A 17,106-nucleotide genomic window follows, 5' to 3' on the forward strand; every position below is an offset into this window, starting at 1 on the left:
TACACAGGTCCCACAGACGGAAAAGGGTCAACAGGGCAAATACTTTCTTGGTATTTGCCCTCCAGGCCCAGGCTCAGCAGAAAGTCTCTGCTCCCTGGCTTCTCTCTCTACCTCCCTCCCAACTGGACCCCTGCTGCAGCTGCTCACCCCAACTGGAGTCTGGGGTCAGAGTGCCACCTGGGCGAGGCACCTTAAAGAAGGACCTGGGGAAGGCAGGGCGCCCCCTCGGGGAGGGACCCCCAGGAGGGACCTGGGCAGGGCGGGGCTCCCCCTGGAGGACAGACCCTCCGGGTGAAAGGATCCCGGCCGAGGAGGGCGCCTCCTGGGGGAGGGACCCCGGGAGGGACAGGGGCGGGGCGGGGCGGGGCGCAGCTAGGCTGGCGGGGGTGTGTCCGAGGGGCCTGCGCACCAGGCGAGGGTCGGTCTAGGAAGCTCACACTCGCGCAGTGCCAGCCAGCGAGCGTGGTCGCAGCCTTTCCCGGGAGCGCAGGGAGCGGCGACGGCGATATGCGCGGCGGCGGCACGGGAGCCGCGCTCCTGCTGCTCCTGGCCTCAGTGCTCTGGGTCACGGTGCAGAGCCAGCAGAGAGGTGAGCCCCGCGGCCGGAACACGGGTGACCCGGGGGACTGGCGAGCGGGAGCGTGCGGGGGCCGCGGGACAAAGCGCGGCGCTCCGGGCTTTGGGGTGGGCGCACGCACCCTGGCGCAGCGCGGACCTGCTGCGGCGGGCTGCACAGGGCTGGGGCACAGGGCTGGGACACCGGCGGAGGCTGTGACCCGGTCCCTGAGGACAGTGGCTGTTCCCGAAGCCTTCGACTTCGGTCTCCTCTGGCTCCGAGGACGGGGGTAGCGGGGGGTGGGGGTGGGGGTCCCCTGCTTTCTAGCTTCTGCGGGACCTTGAGTTCCAGCAGTGCAGTGGATGGCGAGAGTGGGGCGTCTGGGACGTGAGAAGGGCCACAGACTCCTCACCCAACACCTGAGTGGTTGCGACTGGCGGAGACCGCCCGGCTGGCTGACTGTGTGTACCACTCCTGGAATGAATGGGAACGGAGTTCTCCTGCATTCCCCTCATTGTCCTGTGCTGCAGAGAGAGAGACCATGGAAGGAGAAAGGCGGCCCCCTCTGGGCCACTGGCGTCCGGGGTGGTCTAGTGGGAAAAGACTGATGGAGAACGGGTCCCAAGGTCAGCGGTCCTGGACAACTGGGGCCCGCATATGGCGTCCAGGACACATATGTTCCTAAAAGCATGCTCTTTGTGTAGTCCCTCAAGTGACCAAATGGATTTCCCACGGGTGTTTACACCCGAGGTGGGGAGAGTGGCTAGAAAGGACGGAGAGTGTGTCCTTTCTGCACGGGACCAGTAGCTTTCTTTGCAAGGTTTGAGAACCCAACCCAAAGTGAATTTTCAGTGGGCGCTGAGGGTGGGTGGTGGCGGGGTGGGAGAGAGAATTGGCTGGGCCACCCAGAGTTGTCCTCAAGCCTATGCTTAACTAGATGGTCACAAATGTTTGCTGAAGACATCTCAATGTATGCAACAAGTGACACCGAGTGTGTTCCCACACAGACTGCACTCTAAGAGCGCAGGTTAAAAGTAGAAGGCCGAATTCGAAATGCCCTCCTGGGAAAAATGTGTGTTTGGGCATTGTGTGGAGCTGTGAGCTATGCAGGCTGTGAGCATCCCATTCATTCATGCATTCATGATGAAAGCGTTGGACCGAGCTGGAAACACAGCTTTGAATAGCCAGGCGGCTGCTTAGCTCTGAGCGGGGGCTGGAGAGGGGAATTTACATAGTTATCTGGGAAAGAAAGGGCCAGCCTTTGGGAGGGAAGCCTTTGACTCTGAGAGTCCAACTCCTTGTCTGGGAAGTTGTTGCAAGTGACCAAATCATGGTTCCCACAGGGTGGAGAAAGCAGCTTGCCTCAGTTTATTGTTTCAAGAAATTGAAAGTCTTAGATTAAAGAAGTGCCCTGAATGTTTTCCGCTCCCCTGAGGGCTGGGCGCCTGGCCTGGGTGGTTATGAATGGTGTTTGGAGAAAGTGGACTGCGCGGGGCTTTCCTGCTTTGAGATGCTGCAGAAAACCGCCTCAGGCAGGGCTTTTGAATCACTCCTATCTAGTCTAGATTTGCCAATCCACACCTTTCCTAACGAGCATCCATGGGAGTTTTGTTCCCTGTATGTGGCCTGGATGTTTGGTGAAATGGCATGACTTAGTAGTAACAAAATAATCCTGACCTACAAATCATGCATTTAATTAACTGCCTGTGGGGTGTGGGGTGTGTGTGTGTGTGTGTGTGTGTGTGTGTGTGTGTGTGTCTCGTGTGTGTACTATAGCTAGCCTGGGTCTCATAATGTTGCACTGATTGGTCTTGAATTTATGGTTCAAGTCCTTTCCCTGCCTCAGCTTTCTGAGTTGCTTGGACCATAGGTACCAACCACACCTAGTGGGGTGCTTGTAGTTTTGAACCTGGTCATGGGTCTAAAAGTATTAGATCATTCAATGTTCCTGTTGTTTCCACAGGGACTATTTTACAACTAACTGACTCTGACTGAAATGGGAACTTTAAAGTGAGTTGTCCTCTAAGTACTAGATAATAAGTGTTGTGTTTCCAGGACTGTGGATGTAGCTCAGTGGTAGAGCGCTTGTCTAGCGTGCAGAAGGCCCTAGGTTCAAACTCTAGCACAGCCCAAAGGAAAGTCCAAGCTGCTGTGTTTCTTAAAATAATGTGCTAAACTCATAGTTGGTTATTGCAAGTGCAGGAAAACATCTGTGAGCAGAATGTTCATTTTGGTAAGTGGTGTGTTCATTTTAGCAGGCATACACCTACTCCATGCTGTTCTCTCAAACGGATTTCAAAGATACTGTTTCCATTTCTGTAGCTGTGTTTCCTAAGCACGCGGCAATAAAATGTCACTGTAAGTTAGCAGGGAGGGCGTGCATATTAAAACATAACTGCCTGCCCCCCCACAACGCCTGTGCCATCTGTTACTCTTTCCTGTTTCCTAGATATGATGTATAAAGCCCGTGGTTTTAGTTACTCTCCGGTACTTGGGCATAATACTGCCTCAAGGGTGTGAAACAGGCATGGAGTGTCTTGTGTCGCTCTTAGAATTGTGCCATTTCATGTGCTAGCACAATTAAGTGTGCATGTGTTTACTTATTCCATCATAATGATGCTCAAAGCACCAGTTCATCCAGAAGGTCCTGTGGATGTTCCTCATCATTTACAGTAACCTTACAGGGAATCGATGTAAGCAATGCCTTACACCTCCAGGCACCTAATTCTGCAGCATCACCGCCACCAGCTGTGGTAAATCGTGTACGCTCTCTGTGGTTTAGTTTTACTGTCTGTAAAATAAGAGCAGTAATAGCATCTACCTGGAAGGAATGTCCATGGTTAACTAAATTAATGTAGGAAAAGATTTCAGGAGTGTACTAAATATAGCTAGGCCATGATGAACATTATGTGTGTCATTATTATCAATGCTATTACTACTACTATTTACAGAGTTATGTAGGGAAGGCTCTTTCCAAAAACTGTATTGTCTTTAGACTGTTTTTTAAAAAAAAAATCCAGGTCTGTGTTTGAATCAAATAGCATTGGGTTCAACTGCTCAGATGTGTCATTTTGATTAGCTTTGGCAATAGTTCTGTTTCCTAACCTTGGTGAGGGTCAACCCTTCATCCTTTCTCCGTCCTAGGCACCGCTCTAATTGTTCTTTTTTCTGGAAAGACTAGCTTGAGAACAGTGGTTGCCTTCCCTGCTTGGACGTCTCCCCATTTCCTCATAGTATCACTTGATGCTCCGGAGTTAGCTCTTGAGTCGGGCTCTTTCTATGGCATGCCCTTGTCTCTTCTCTTTCGTTCCTAGGCCCACCTTGTGGGCTCAGATTATGCCCCAATCCCTCACTTTGAGAATGCCCACACATGCCACCATGGTGCTGGATCACACTGGGGTAAACCCAGGAGGCTGGAACACACTCTGGTCTGCTGTCTCACAGCAGAGGGTCCTGAGCAAAGCGATACCTGTGTCATGCTAACCCATGTCCATGCACGCAGACTAAAGAACGCTCTGCCAGTCTGCTGTTTGGGTTCTTGAGACCTGGAACCCTAACATACCTGCTGTCTCAGACTCCAGGGTTCCAAAACGCACTAAGGAATGCATAGGAAAAGGCTGGCAATGGACTTTGTCACTGTCTTTCAAGACAGCCCCTGCCTGTTAGTTCTTGGCTGTCCTTCTCTGGCACTTCCTTCTTGGAATGTTTCAATGCAAGCCATTTGTGAAAATTGTTTCTCTAATAACTGTAGCGATTGTTTGCAGTCAAAGCATGGATAATGGAGACACAAACAATACTCTCTCACTGCCCTCCCTACGAAAGCTACCTCCGTGTCTCTAGGGCAGGTTTTAATATTCCACTTGCTAACGTGTGCACTTTTAAACTGGTACCTTTCAGCCTGTCCTTTCCAAGTAGGCCTCAGACAGACAGACAGGTGTTTTCAAGATCTTTCAGATTTTAAAACCAGATTGTTGCTTTCTACTACTGTTAAAGGTGCTGTTTGCTGTCGTGTTCATGGGCTTCTTCTTTTCTTTCTTTTTTTTTCCTTCTTTCCTTTTGGATATAAGGAATTGATTGATATATTTGAGGCTATGTCTGGCACAGAGAAACGTCAGCACTGCAAGCCTAAGGCAGAGTAACTTCATTTTTTAAAGAAGTTATTGTTAATGAATAAAGCTAAGCCTGCATTGTGAATACTGAAATTAACTGAAGACAACCACCGAGAGTCTGCAAGTTATACCCGAGTCGAAACCTTTAGTTAGTCCCATTTCTCAGCAGTGTGGACATGAGCTACATGAGCCATGGTCTCCCAAGGAAGAGAGAGAGATCTTATTTACATACTCATAAGGAATTCCTTAACCTGCTTCTTTTCTAATATAATAATATACATCCCCAGACAATGGAGTAAAATCAATGTGTTGCAAAATTAATGAGCAGGAAAAAGCCTCTCCGTAGAAGTAGTTTAGTTAAGGTCATGAACTTTGGTTCTGTTGGAGCATGCCCGTCAGGTCAGGTAGCTATTTCAGCAGAAAGCACCACATGCCATCTGGGTTCATTGCTTTTTTTTTTTTTTTTTTTTTTTTTTTGGCCTTTATACGAGGGGTGACAGTCAGCGCTCAGAGCAAGCATTTAATAATAAATAACGCGGAATCCGTCCCCTTGCGTCTTTGTTTTCTCAAGGCCGGGTCAGGAGGGCTTTCTCTGGGTTAACTGGTTCCCACTCTTGCTGGGGAGGGGGAGGCCGCAGACAATGGGAGCAGTGTGGAGCCTGGTGGATAGCATTCTTGCCTTGGTTAGCACTTATCTCCAAGTGTTAGCTCAGAAATGGTGGCCTAGACGCGCCTCCACGCTATCGGGAGCGTGACTGCAGTGTGTGTGTGCGCTTAAAAAAAAAAAAATCGCTCATTTGAAGTTTGAATCTCTTCATTCCAGAAGTTATCTTTGAAGTCTGATCTGTTGACTCCGCGGGCCGTCAATGCTTGTACCTCTTCTATCCCTGGTGGCAATGTTGCTTTAGATCAGTGGCGATTTATGGACAGTGCCAGCCTCATTCATTCCCGAAGATCTTTCCTGGATTTTTTTTTTCCCCTGTGTTCCATAATTTCCTGCCAGAACCTTAGGAAATCCCCAGCAATAATAAAGATGTTAAAGGAGACATTTAAATGTAATAGATCATTTTTAGCTAAAAAAGGAGCATTCAGGGCCACTGATGTGTCTCAGCGGGTAAAGTGCATGCTGCCAAGCCTCATGACCTGGGTTAGATCCTTGGGACTCCCATGGTTGAGGGAGAGCACCAACATCAGTACGTTGCCCTCTAACTGCTACATGTGTGCCATGACATGCATGTGTCTGTACACAAGCATGCCCACACATACACATATAACCACAATGCTGGTGGTAATAGATCACCCATTAAATGCCTTCTACCCATTTGGTGAAGATAGACTTTTACTCATAAAAGGTGATGATTTACCCTCCCAAGCACAGGAGAAGGAATTCTTCCTTCTCAGAATGGCTCCCTCCCTAACTTCTAGACATTCATGTATTTTTTTTTCCCCTATTACTTTGGTTGTACCATCCTCTCCTGGCTGGTTGGTTGGTTTGTTTTCTTTTATACCATTTACCCAGCTCATTTCTCTGAAGTTTTATTTCTTTTTTCATTAAAATATCCCCCCCCCATTTGTTTCCATTGCAAATAGCCATGGAATTTGGCTACCTGGATTATCAGCCAGGTGATCTAGTGTCAGGCCATGGTCAGACTAATCCTGCTAAAATAACTACCCACGGTCATGGTATGCCCCTGTCCTCATCTTCTGTTTGTTTTGTTTTTCGAGAAAGGGTTTCTCTGTGTAGCCCTGGCTGTCCTGGAACTCACTCTGTAGACCAGACTGATCTCAGACTCAGAGATCTGCCTGTCTCTGACTCCTGAGTGCTATGATTAAAGGCATATGCCACCACCTCCCAGCATCCCTTGCCTCTTGAGGTTCCTTCTTTTGCCTCTCTACCGTGCCCCACCCCCATAAATCCGTCCAAATTCAGCCCCAGCTGCTAACCCTTGTCCTAGCTTGGCGTTCTGCTTCTGTTTTAGAGATGTTTCTGTCTGTGTGTGGCACAGCTGTTGAGAATTCCATCACCTGAGATGCAGCCCAGTATCCAACCTCAAACCCAACCCTACACTCACACAGCCTGCAGCTGGCTGCCTGAGGGACGCCTTGCTGTTACAGCCTGTGCCTGCTGCCTTCTTTCTAAATATGTGCTGGATTCTGTATTGTATCAGGGTTCCCACACAGTCACAGTTGCTCTCTGGGCCACTTCTGGGTGGTTTTCCCAGGATGCCATTAGTCAGAGTCAAAAAGAAAGGACGTTTCTCTGACACTTCTCAGCATTTCTTAGTACACCCAGAAAATCAGAGCCCTGGCTCTAGGACCTGGGTCAGTGGAAGTGGGTGACAGTAACACCCACTTGAACCACGGCGTGCAGACAAAGAGTTAGCTGATCAGAGGCACTTCATAAATGATGCGTTTTGTTAGATGTCTCCCAGGTTCTTAGTGCTTAAGAGGAGGAAGAGCAATGTGAAGTAACTTCACCTGGAAGACAGGTGTTAGCCTTGGTACGTTAGTCACACCGTGAGCGGATTCCGGTTGTTGTCTTGGGATGAAATACACTTGTGTGGAACTTAGCTCTGATTAAAGTTCAAGATGGACCTTCCCCGAACCATTCTCCAGAGGAAACTGGCCTGGCCGCCACGGCAAGTGTCTCTGATGATGGTGACGCTTGAGGTCCCCAGTGCTGAGCAATCATGCTTGTTATTATCGTCTTGTGGATGAGCCTGAAGTTTGAAGGCCAACAGGGAGAACAGGGTCCTCTCCAACTGTTGGTCAAACTCCAAGTTCACGTGATTTTTGAAATCCAGTAGTTGAGACCAGTCACTCGTCATATGGGGAATGGATGGGATTTGGCATACATTCCAAGGGGAGGGGTGCTCACTACAGAGTCTCACACGTGGGACCTGAAAAGAATTCTGCTCTTAAATGAAACAGAAGCGAACAAAACTCAAGCTTCAAAGTCATATCATCTAGCAATCTACTCAAGGGTGTGGAATCATTTAAAGCTACATACATGTCCAGAGGTGGCAAGTAAATCCCACCCCCGCTCCTAGATGGCACACTCAGCCCTGACCCCTATGGCATCCTAGACTTCCTGCTACCCAGTAGATGGGAGGCAGAATCTGTGGTTCAAACGTACTTATCCATTTTGGTATTCGGAGGCACCAGACTTTTCCCGTCCATCCTCCACTCTACCCTCAAGAGTTTCCAATTTTAATATTTGTTCCCAGAGCCATCTCTGCCCCTCGGCTGATTTTCTGTGTCTCAGGCTTGGGTAGAACCCTTTGCCTGATCCTGGAAACCCCTAATCTATTCCTTCATCTCTTTCACTCCAAGCCTCTAATTCTAGCATTTCTTTGCTTTTGAAGGAAATGTTTCTCTAACTCATTACCGCTCTGCCCCAGGCTTTAATGGAAGTCGTGTGTTCAGTCTTGGAGGTTAGAGTGGAGGGAACTAGCGATGTTTGTTTCAAGGGATATGCTTTTGGAAATTACTTCTACTTTTCCTTAAGGCATTAACAGGTTGTTGCTAGGTCTTGTGTTCTGAAACTGGGTCTTGCATTTGGTCTATGCTGGTCTTGAATTTCTGAGCTGAAGTGATCCCCCTGCCTCAGCTTCCTGAGGAGGCAGGACGGCAGGTGCAAGAATTAATACCTTCCCCAGGAGAGGAATAGCATTCCGTATGGGGTTGCTGCCATTTCTATCCAGGTTGCTTGTTTCTTTTCTGTGTCTTACTCCTTCACATCTGTGTCTGTGCATAAAGGGCATGCTGGAACTGTGCAACATGGCACATCTAGGAGGCTCTGTGTCCTAGCTAGTTTTATGTCAAGTTGACACAAGCTGGAGTCATCTGTAAGGAGGGAATCAATTAGGGATAAATGGGGGAGGGCCCAGCTCATTATGGTGGTCCTGGGTTCTGTAAGAAAGAAGGCTGAGCAAGCCATGGCGAGCAAACCAGTAAGCAACACTCCTCCATGGCCTCTGCACAGCTCCTGCCTCCAGGATCCTGCCCGGTTTGAGTTCCTGTCCTGACTTCCTTCAATAACGAACAGTGGTGTGGAAGTGGAAGTGTAAATAAACCCTTTCCTTCCCACCTTGCTTTGGTCATGGTGTTTCATCACAGCAGTAGACTCTAAGACACTCTGCTCCTGGCTGCCTTCCTTGCTGTGAATTGAGAGCTACAAGGGCATTTCTTACGTCCTAGTTGGATTTGCTTTCCAGCCTGAGAAACTCAAAGGTGTATGCTTGCAAAGGGATTGTCTCTTTAACATAATTCTCAAGGAAGGAGTTGAGGGTCTGAAGTCCTGTGGGAGGCTAGCTCCCACCTTTTCCAGGGTTCCTATGAGGAGGAGAGAGGATAAGAAAATATTAGATAGAAAGACAGCAAAGAGGAGAAAGACAGAAACACAGGATCACTTCGGGAGGACCTGGATCAAAACCCAATGGCCCCTTCTGTCTCTTCAAAGGGGCTTTTTATAACAATGCCAAGGGGTGGGGCAAAAGACCTCCCCCTTGCTAGATCAAAGCACATCGCAAGCCAAGTGTAGACCCTTCCAAACACCTGGTAACCATGCCCATGGTCAAATCATCCCTTTATACAGCCCTGCTGGGTAAAGCAAGCTTAGATTCTCAGACCTTGAGTAAATTCTCACTAGGAAACCACTCTGGGTCTCTCCAGAGTCCCAGCTGGACCTGCAATTCAGGTTTTATAGCAGGTACCACCGTTGACCTGTAGGCTACGCCCCTGGTTCCTTTTCCTTTCTTCTTGGGAGAACTCAGAGCTTGCCTGCCTGCTTGGCTCTCTGGGTACCAGGAGAGCATTTTTGAACAGTTCTATACAAGCTCCCTTTCAGGTTCCATGTAAGACTTTAATACCACAGACCCCCAGGTCCTAACCCTGGGAATTATAATGTGTTTGGTTTGAGATGGAACCTAGTCGTTTGCATTGAAAAGATGCCCCCTGGGTGATTTGCCTGTGCAGCCAGGATGAAAAACCGCACAGTGAACTTGTTGTGTGGGAAATGCAATAGCATGGGGCCGGCTGCTGGACCTGTAGAAACCTCTTGCTTATTGGCGGGGTGAATGTGTCTCTGGGCTGCATTTGACCCACCCTGCTGTGGTGAGTTTTAGTCTCTCGTGTGTTTAGGCAAGCACAATCCCAATTTGGCTTTACTGGCTCAGTAAGGAAGGTCCTTATTCCACAAATACTTTCCATCAAGTCCTTAGGGTCCCTCGCATTCTTGGATAAGATCTGGGGGCTTTGGACAAGAAGACTGATTGATTGACTTTACAGAATTTAGTAAATACATTCTGTATTCAAGTTCTTTTCTGTCCTCTGTCCCTCTCTTCCTGTCATCTTTAAGTGAGCCACGAAATCCGAGGGTCCTTCTCTCTGGAATCCTAGCCGCCTCTTCTCTCCTGGAACCAGCCTGCTGATTGCCCCCTGTACCTTATGAAGTTAGGTGACTCCAGGGTCCAGCTGTCCTCAATCACCTTCTTGGATGTTGTCTTCGGTGGGGGATCGATCCATCTCACTTCCTTTTCTGGCTTCCATCAGAAGTTTTTCATTCATTAATATCTGATTGATTGCTGTCCCTCCTAAGTCCGTCCAGTGCAATCTATACCCAGTTGTTCCACATCTGCAGTGCACTCGAACCCCACCTGTTCCTATACTGACCTTGCAGCCAGCTCCCTGCGTGCATTCTCTGCCTCAGGTGCGTGATAAGGGAGTAACAGGGCCTGGAGTGGGGTCCACCTGCTGTGGAAGGATAGCCCTGCTGCGAGCGCTGGGCTGAGTCTAAGACAGTTTTCAAAGACCCCCAGGAAGCTGTTGGCACCTGACATTCCTGAAGAGTGGCCGTGAAGCTGGTCATGCCTTTCCAGCCCTGTTGAGTGGCTTGCTACTGTCTGCTGAGTGGGCCTTACAGGGCTCTCGGCTATGACCTGTCTAACCTTCCATGGCTAACTATTACCTATCCTGTAGAGCTATGGTTCCCAGCTCTGTGGACCTTGACGGGTTTTCCTAACACAGAGGAAGCCCTTTCATTTCACCCGGGACACTGACTTATTCCAGAGTGCTAGCTGCTCCTCTTCCTCCTTCTCTGGCAGCTTTTGTAACCATCTCTTCATTTACTTGTTTTTTGGCTTATAGTTGGAGTAGCTCACCCAGCACCCGGCGGTGTTAGCTCTGTAGTGACTGACGGACGAGTGACTGTCCCAGTGCAGACAGACAGCAGAGGCTTGAGAGGAGTGTGGGGGCCATCAGGCAGATAACATATTTGGGATCAGGAGAATCGGTGATAAAGGACCAGAGCAATAATCTCCTGGAAAGATCAGGCTAGCCTGGGAAGGCTGGAACCTCTATGAGTCACCCAGACAGGCCTTGGAAAGAGCGCAAGGGAGAATTTGGAAGACAGGACGCAGGCAGGAATGACCAAGCATTTTCGGGACCCAGGCCTCAGTTCACAATCTAGAACAGCACACATGAATGGAGACTGTCTGGCAGGAGAAATACCTTCTGAAATGCTTTGGCTTAGAGCAGGGTCCTAAGAACTCTCAGGCCAGCCAGAGTAGCCAAATTCAAGATCTCCATTCAAACAATGAGTCTCTGCCTTAGAAAAAAACATAAGACATGAAAGGATTGAGGAAGACACCCAATGGAGCCCTTGTACATCTGACATATACTCATGCACATGGACACACGCACACACAGTCCACAACACTTCTTGCCTTCCAAGGGTGTTATTGAACATTGCTGTCATTTATCAGTCTTATTAAACCTGCCGGCCACTGGGTACTCCTCCACACTGGGGAAGACTGAGGTGGCAGTCCCAGGGATGGTGCTTGTTGAATCTGCTAGCCTGTCTGGCAGACTTGGTGACCGTGTCCACTACAGCAGCCTCCTCGCTCCCAGTTTTGATGACACCCACAGTGACTGTCTGTCTTCCCATCAGAACAGCCAGACAACCCGAAGAAGGGTAGTGACAGGCATGCTCAATCCAGAGCACCCACCAAGAACCACATCGCCATGTCAACACTGCCATGTTGTAAGAATTCAGGGCCGTTTGCAGCTTACCAGAGTGACGGTCAATACAAACAATGTGGAACACACTGAGAATCCATGTGCCATCCTTGAGCAGGGGACAGGCTAGTCTTCCTTGTGCGGGTCTGGGAGAAGGAGGGTATGCTAAAAGATTCCAGTTGTACTCTAGGGAATCTCCTTCCAATCTGGAATACAGCCAGCATTTGCTGTGTGCTTCAGACCTGGCATTGGTTGACTAGCTTGTTGGCATTGGCTGACTTGATCTATTTTTGTCTAAAATTGAGGTCTTTAGGGAACATACCTGCCTGGCTTTAGGACTTGTTTAAGTGGAGGGACAGCTGTTCCCTCCACTTAAACGATTCTATGCAATATCAAAAATAGTGAAGATTATAAGCAGTCCTTTAGTGGAAGTGAGTGCGTGTGCATGCCCAGGGCTGCCTGTTCATGTGAGGGAGCCTGTGGCAGGATCTCTCATCCAACGGGAGCTCACAAAGTAGAAAAGAGAGGTTGTCCACTGAGTTCCTGCAAGTCACCTGTCTCTGCCTCCCCATCCCCCGGTCACCTGCCGGCTTTTTAATTTGGTTCTGGACCTTGAACACGGGCCTTTGTGCTGGCAAAGCCAGCACACTTTAGTGAGCACACTGACTAGGCTCTCTCCCCAGGCCTCTTGGAATTTTTGTTGTACTTTTTTTATTTTTTAAAAGTATTTTCCCCTTTTAAACAAAACAGCCTCATGTAGTGGAGAGCTAAGTTGTCTCTTCTGTCCTTGTCACGTTTTGTGCAGTCTAGCTGTCCGTCATGTGCTTATTTGGAGACCCAAACTCCAGGCTAGCCCACCTGAGAGCTTTCTGCTGGTGGCTTTTGCTCAGGTCATGTGGCCTGTGCTTTCTGTCCCTCCCCACCCCAGGTCAAGCCAATGTCTCCTGCAGTGTCTCAGCAGGTTTCTGTGCCTGGCTGTGCATCCTGGGCCAGCTCCCGATGGAGGGCTATTCTCTTCAGTGAGTCCTTACCAGAAACACTGGCAGCATCTCTCTAGAAGAAAAGCTTCCCCAATTGATGTCTAGAGTTCTGAGATGCCTGTAATGTGACTCAGCTACATAATGAGTGGGGAGCGCTGCTGGTCCCTTTCCTCCGTCTCAGACAGGTGTCTCTTCTGCGATATTTTAGCTGATACAGATGCCTTGATTACCATGGATTTCTCAACGAGGATCCTGCCAGTTTCATGTGACAAGTGGCCATTGCAGAGATGCTTCCTCCAAACCAAAGGGATGCTGCTTATCAGGGCAGATGACCAGGTGCCTAGGGGAAATGAGCCTGAGGACAAGTCACAGTGATCTGCGTCTAGCTGTGGGTCTAATGTTAACCTTTCTGTAACTTGAACCGCCCTCCCCCAACACACACACACACAAGGTCTCAGCTTCATCCCAAAGTGTTTTTAAAATAATTCTATTTATGGTACCTGTTAATGTTAACGTTTAGCAGGATTTTCACTGTGTGAGTCAAACCTCAGCTTGAGTCTTTGTCAGCCTGATCAAGTGAAGAGCTGCTGAGAATTTCAGTGTCAGAGAATATAGGTGCACAGGTCAGCACCCTGGTGCACAGGTCAGGGCATGCAGGTCGGTACACAGGTCAGAGCATAAAGGTGCATAGGTCGGAGTGCACCCGAGTGACAAGTCAGGGCATGCAAGTGCACAGGTCGAGGCATGCAGGTACACATGTCAGAGCACCTAGGTGCACAGGTCAGAGCACCCAGGTGTACAGGTTAGAGCATACAGGTGTACAGGTCAGAGCACCCAGGTGCACAGGTCAAGGAAGGGCCGATGAGCTTCCCTGGACCTTGGTCCCTGCACCTAGAAAGGAAGAGTTATGTTCTCTTGGAGACAACAAGGCCATATCTATTCAGGGGTCCCACTAGAGAGTTGGAGAAACACTTGGGGATGGGGGTCTTGATGATCATCAGAAAGGGGAAAAGTCCTGAGGGGGGAGAGTGAATTGAAACATATACTTAATTTTTAATTAATTAATTTAGCATGTGTCTGTATGTCTGTATATGTATGTATGTACGTGTGCATGTGGGAAGCTGCATATGTGGAGGTCTACATACATCTTGTGACAATCAGTTCTCTTCTTTCACTGTGTGAGTCTTGTGAAATTTGATCATCTGGCCTGGTGCCTTTATCCACTGAGCCATTCCCCAGTCCCTAATAAGCACACTTTAAAACTTCAAGGTGTATGTGGGACTCACAGTTCCATAGGTATACCATTCGTAGTGTTTGGTAAAGTAGGGAATTTAAAGAAAATATGAGAAGATGTGTATATAGAAAAGGTTGCCGTACATAAACATGGTTTATGAGAGTAATCTATTAATGTGGTCAGCACGGAGTTTTGATTCCTATATTATTGAACCACAGAAATCAAGTGAAGTTTCCTTGCCTTATTATCATAATGAAAATGTCAGGGTTTATGGCTGTAGCTCAATTGGTACAGTGTTTACTCAGCATACGCGAAGCCCCTGGGCCCATCCCCAGTACTGCAGAAACCAGGTAGCGTGGTACTCAACTGCCATCCTAGCACTTGGGAGGGGGATGTGGGGGGATCAGAAGGCTTTTCAGTTACAGAGGAAGCCACAGCCTGGGATTTATGAAACCTCAAAGCCCACCCCCAGTGCCACACTTCCTCCTAATCCTTCTACTCTCTGGTGACTAAGTAATCACATATATATGTGGCTATGGGGACATTCTCATTCAAGCCACCACATTGACCGTGTGAATAGCTGCATGTACACACGTGTGTGCAGGTGTATGTATCTGTGTGTGGCATGTGGAGGCCAGAGGTCTATGTTGGTTACCCTCCTCCATCCTGCTTCTTATTATTTTTTGAGACAGACAGACAGAACACCAGGCACCCTCAGGGACACTGCTCTGGCCGTGGCCCTTAATACCATCCCTGCCCCGTTCCATCCCATGCAGACAGAGTCCTCACCCCGCCTTTGCCCCCCCTACAGCCTTTTGAAAGCTTTTTGCCTCCTTCTGTCTCCGAGATCCAAACCCTCCATGAAGCAGAAATTCAAGGTCTCAGGGCACCCAAGGGACAGCTTAGCAATTTCTACAAAACTGCCAGTCAGGGAATTATGGCAGCAGTTGGATTCAGTCGATAGACCATTTTCACTGCCTAGCAATATTGAGTCTATCTTTCTATAAATCACACATTTCTCTTTGTTCATCACAATCTTTAATTCCTTTCAGAAAGTTTGTCTTTTCTGGTGTATTGGTCTTGAATTTATTTCATTTGTGTATGTGTGTGTGTGTGTGTGTGTGTGTGTGTGTGTGTGTGTGTATGTTTTGATACAAATGTGTGGCAGATGCCTGGCTACAACTGTGAATGCTTTGTGTGGAGAAGGCTGAGTCCCCTAACAGATTATCAGCGGTCTCTTATTATAGAACAGTCTTTGTTTTGGAACCTTTAACATTTTTCTTTCCTAACAATAAGCTACAGATCTTTGTTTTCATGAAATCTCCGTAGTTCTCCCAAAGACAGTTGCTCAAGGTCTCTCAGATTAGAATGCAGAGTAGGCGTCTGGAGTTCTGGTTAAACAGTTCCTGGACTGCTGAAGGAGGCAGGATCTTGCCGATCACCCTGGTGATGTTTATGCCAAGCTTGGCAAGATTGGCTCGACTCAGTGTCAGAGCTGGAGGAAGGCCCACAAGGTCCAGTCCTATGAACTCAAAGCATCATTTCCCAGGGGGCCGGTTAGATGCAGAGCTTGGTGGCCTCAGTCTGACCCACTGATTCAGCAAGATCCCCAAGTGACATGAGGATAATAAAGCTGAGACTTCACGTTAATCCCCCGCTCTGTGCACTCTGCACACCCCTTGGTCACAGCTGCCATGTTTATGGCTGGGGAGGAGGCCATTCTTCATGGTGCCATCCTCGTTTGTGAAAAGAAACATTATCCACACGGGATGTGGTTCAAGTCTCTTTAGGGGATTGCCCAAGACTGAATTAACACTCAAGTCTATATATACTGTTTCTCCTCTGCACACATGCTGTAGTAAGTTTAATTTATAAAATAGGCACGGCAAGAGATTAACAGCAGCCAATGATAAAATGGAACGGAGCAGCATAATGCAGATTTATAGTTGAGTAGCGAGAGAATGTGAGATCAAGAGCTGGAGATGGGGTCAGTTCCTGTAATATATGTGGTCGGGCAACAGCTTTGACAGCTCTGTGTTAGAGCACATTGCCTTTGGAACTGAGAAAACAGCATTGTGGAGGCCAGTGGGAATGACACCGGGGTCATCCAACTCTTCAAACCTTCGACTGGAGCATCTGCCTCCCTTCATAGGTCTGTGTGCCGCTGACAGTCATCTCAAAACGTTTTCCAGTTTGTGAAGCGTGTGCTAGATTAAAAGTAGTGCTAAGCCAGTGGGTCCAGGTACCTTGGGGGCAAACATGGATAGTGTTTAAGTGTGACCCCATCAGACACTGTGGTCCACGGACCCTGGGGAGGAGACTCCTCCACTGAAGCTCTCATCAGGCGCAGGCAAAGTCACAGACATTGAGGATACAGTGCAAAATGAGTCAGGGTGAGGCTGCTTGAAATTATTAAAAATACCAAGGCTGTTTAGGAAGAGCTCTACACCAAGGGCAGATGTGCATGTGACCCCTTCAGAAGGCCACCCTCAGCACATGCCTGTGATAAACATCAGGGTTATTAACAATTTAAAATCATAACAAGAGTACAGAAATGGGAAAAGAACTAGAAAAAAAAAATAATCAAGACCCCGAAGGGCCATTAGAAAGGTTCGTAGAAATGTTTAGGCTGGTTAGAAATGAGGAATTATCTGGGCACGGTGGCTGAGGCCTCTAATCCAGTTCCTGGGAAGCTGAGGTGGGAAGAGTTTGAGTTTGGAGCCAACCCTGGCTACAAAGCACGACCCTGCCTTGAAAAAAAGAAGTTGAATTAGTTTTTAAGTAAACAAGTGAGATAGATTTGTGAATATAAATGATTCACTTTAGTCCATATTTAACTCAAAGGTCCCCTTTGCTCTGACTTTCAAGTCAATCTCCTTCCTCTAAGGATTTGGAAGGAGGGAGGAGTGGGCTTCCTTGGCCAGTGGGCAGGATGCGAAGTTTGAAATGTGTGACAGTGTGTTTTTTGTGAAATAATGATTGGGATTGGGTAGAATGTTGCAATTACTGCCCTTGGCACATCATGATGAATGGATTGTGCGTGTGTGTGTGTGTGTGTGTGTGTGTGTGTGTGTGTGTGTGTGTTTCTCTGCAACCAAACTTAACTGCTGAGCCCAAACCTTCAATATGACTAAATATTATTCATCAAATACCACGGGGGCTGGGGGAACGGCTCAGTAAATCATTTGTAAGCATGGAGGTCTGAGCTTG

General features: G+C 48.3%; 1 protein-coding gene across 1 annotated transcript in view; it reads left to right on the plus strand.

The window, feature by feature from the left end:
* The first annotated feature begins 462 nt into the window (after positions 1–462).
* The window catches only part of Lama1 (laminin subunit alpha 1), a 130,839-nt gene continuing 114,195 nt past the window's right edge, over positions 463–17,106 (plus strand). The window contains exon 1 of the mRNA XM_059278034.1: positions 463–589. Coding sequence (XP_059134017.1) covers positions 508–589 — 82 coding nt within the window. The 5' untranslated portion in view covers positions 463–507. The remainder of the gene's footprint in view (positions 590–17,106) is intronic.

The sequence above is a fragment of the Peromyscus eremicus genome, chromosome 13 (assembly GCF_949786415.1).
Source record: "Peromyscus eremicus chromosome 13, PerEre_H2_v1, whole genome shotgun sequence".
Taxonomy (NCBI): Eukaryota; Metazoa; Chordata; class Mammalia; order Rodentia; family Cricetidae; genus Peromyscus; species Peromyscus eremicus.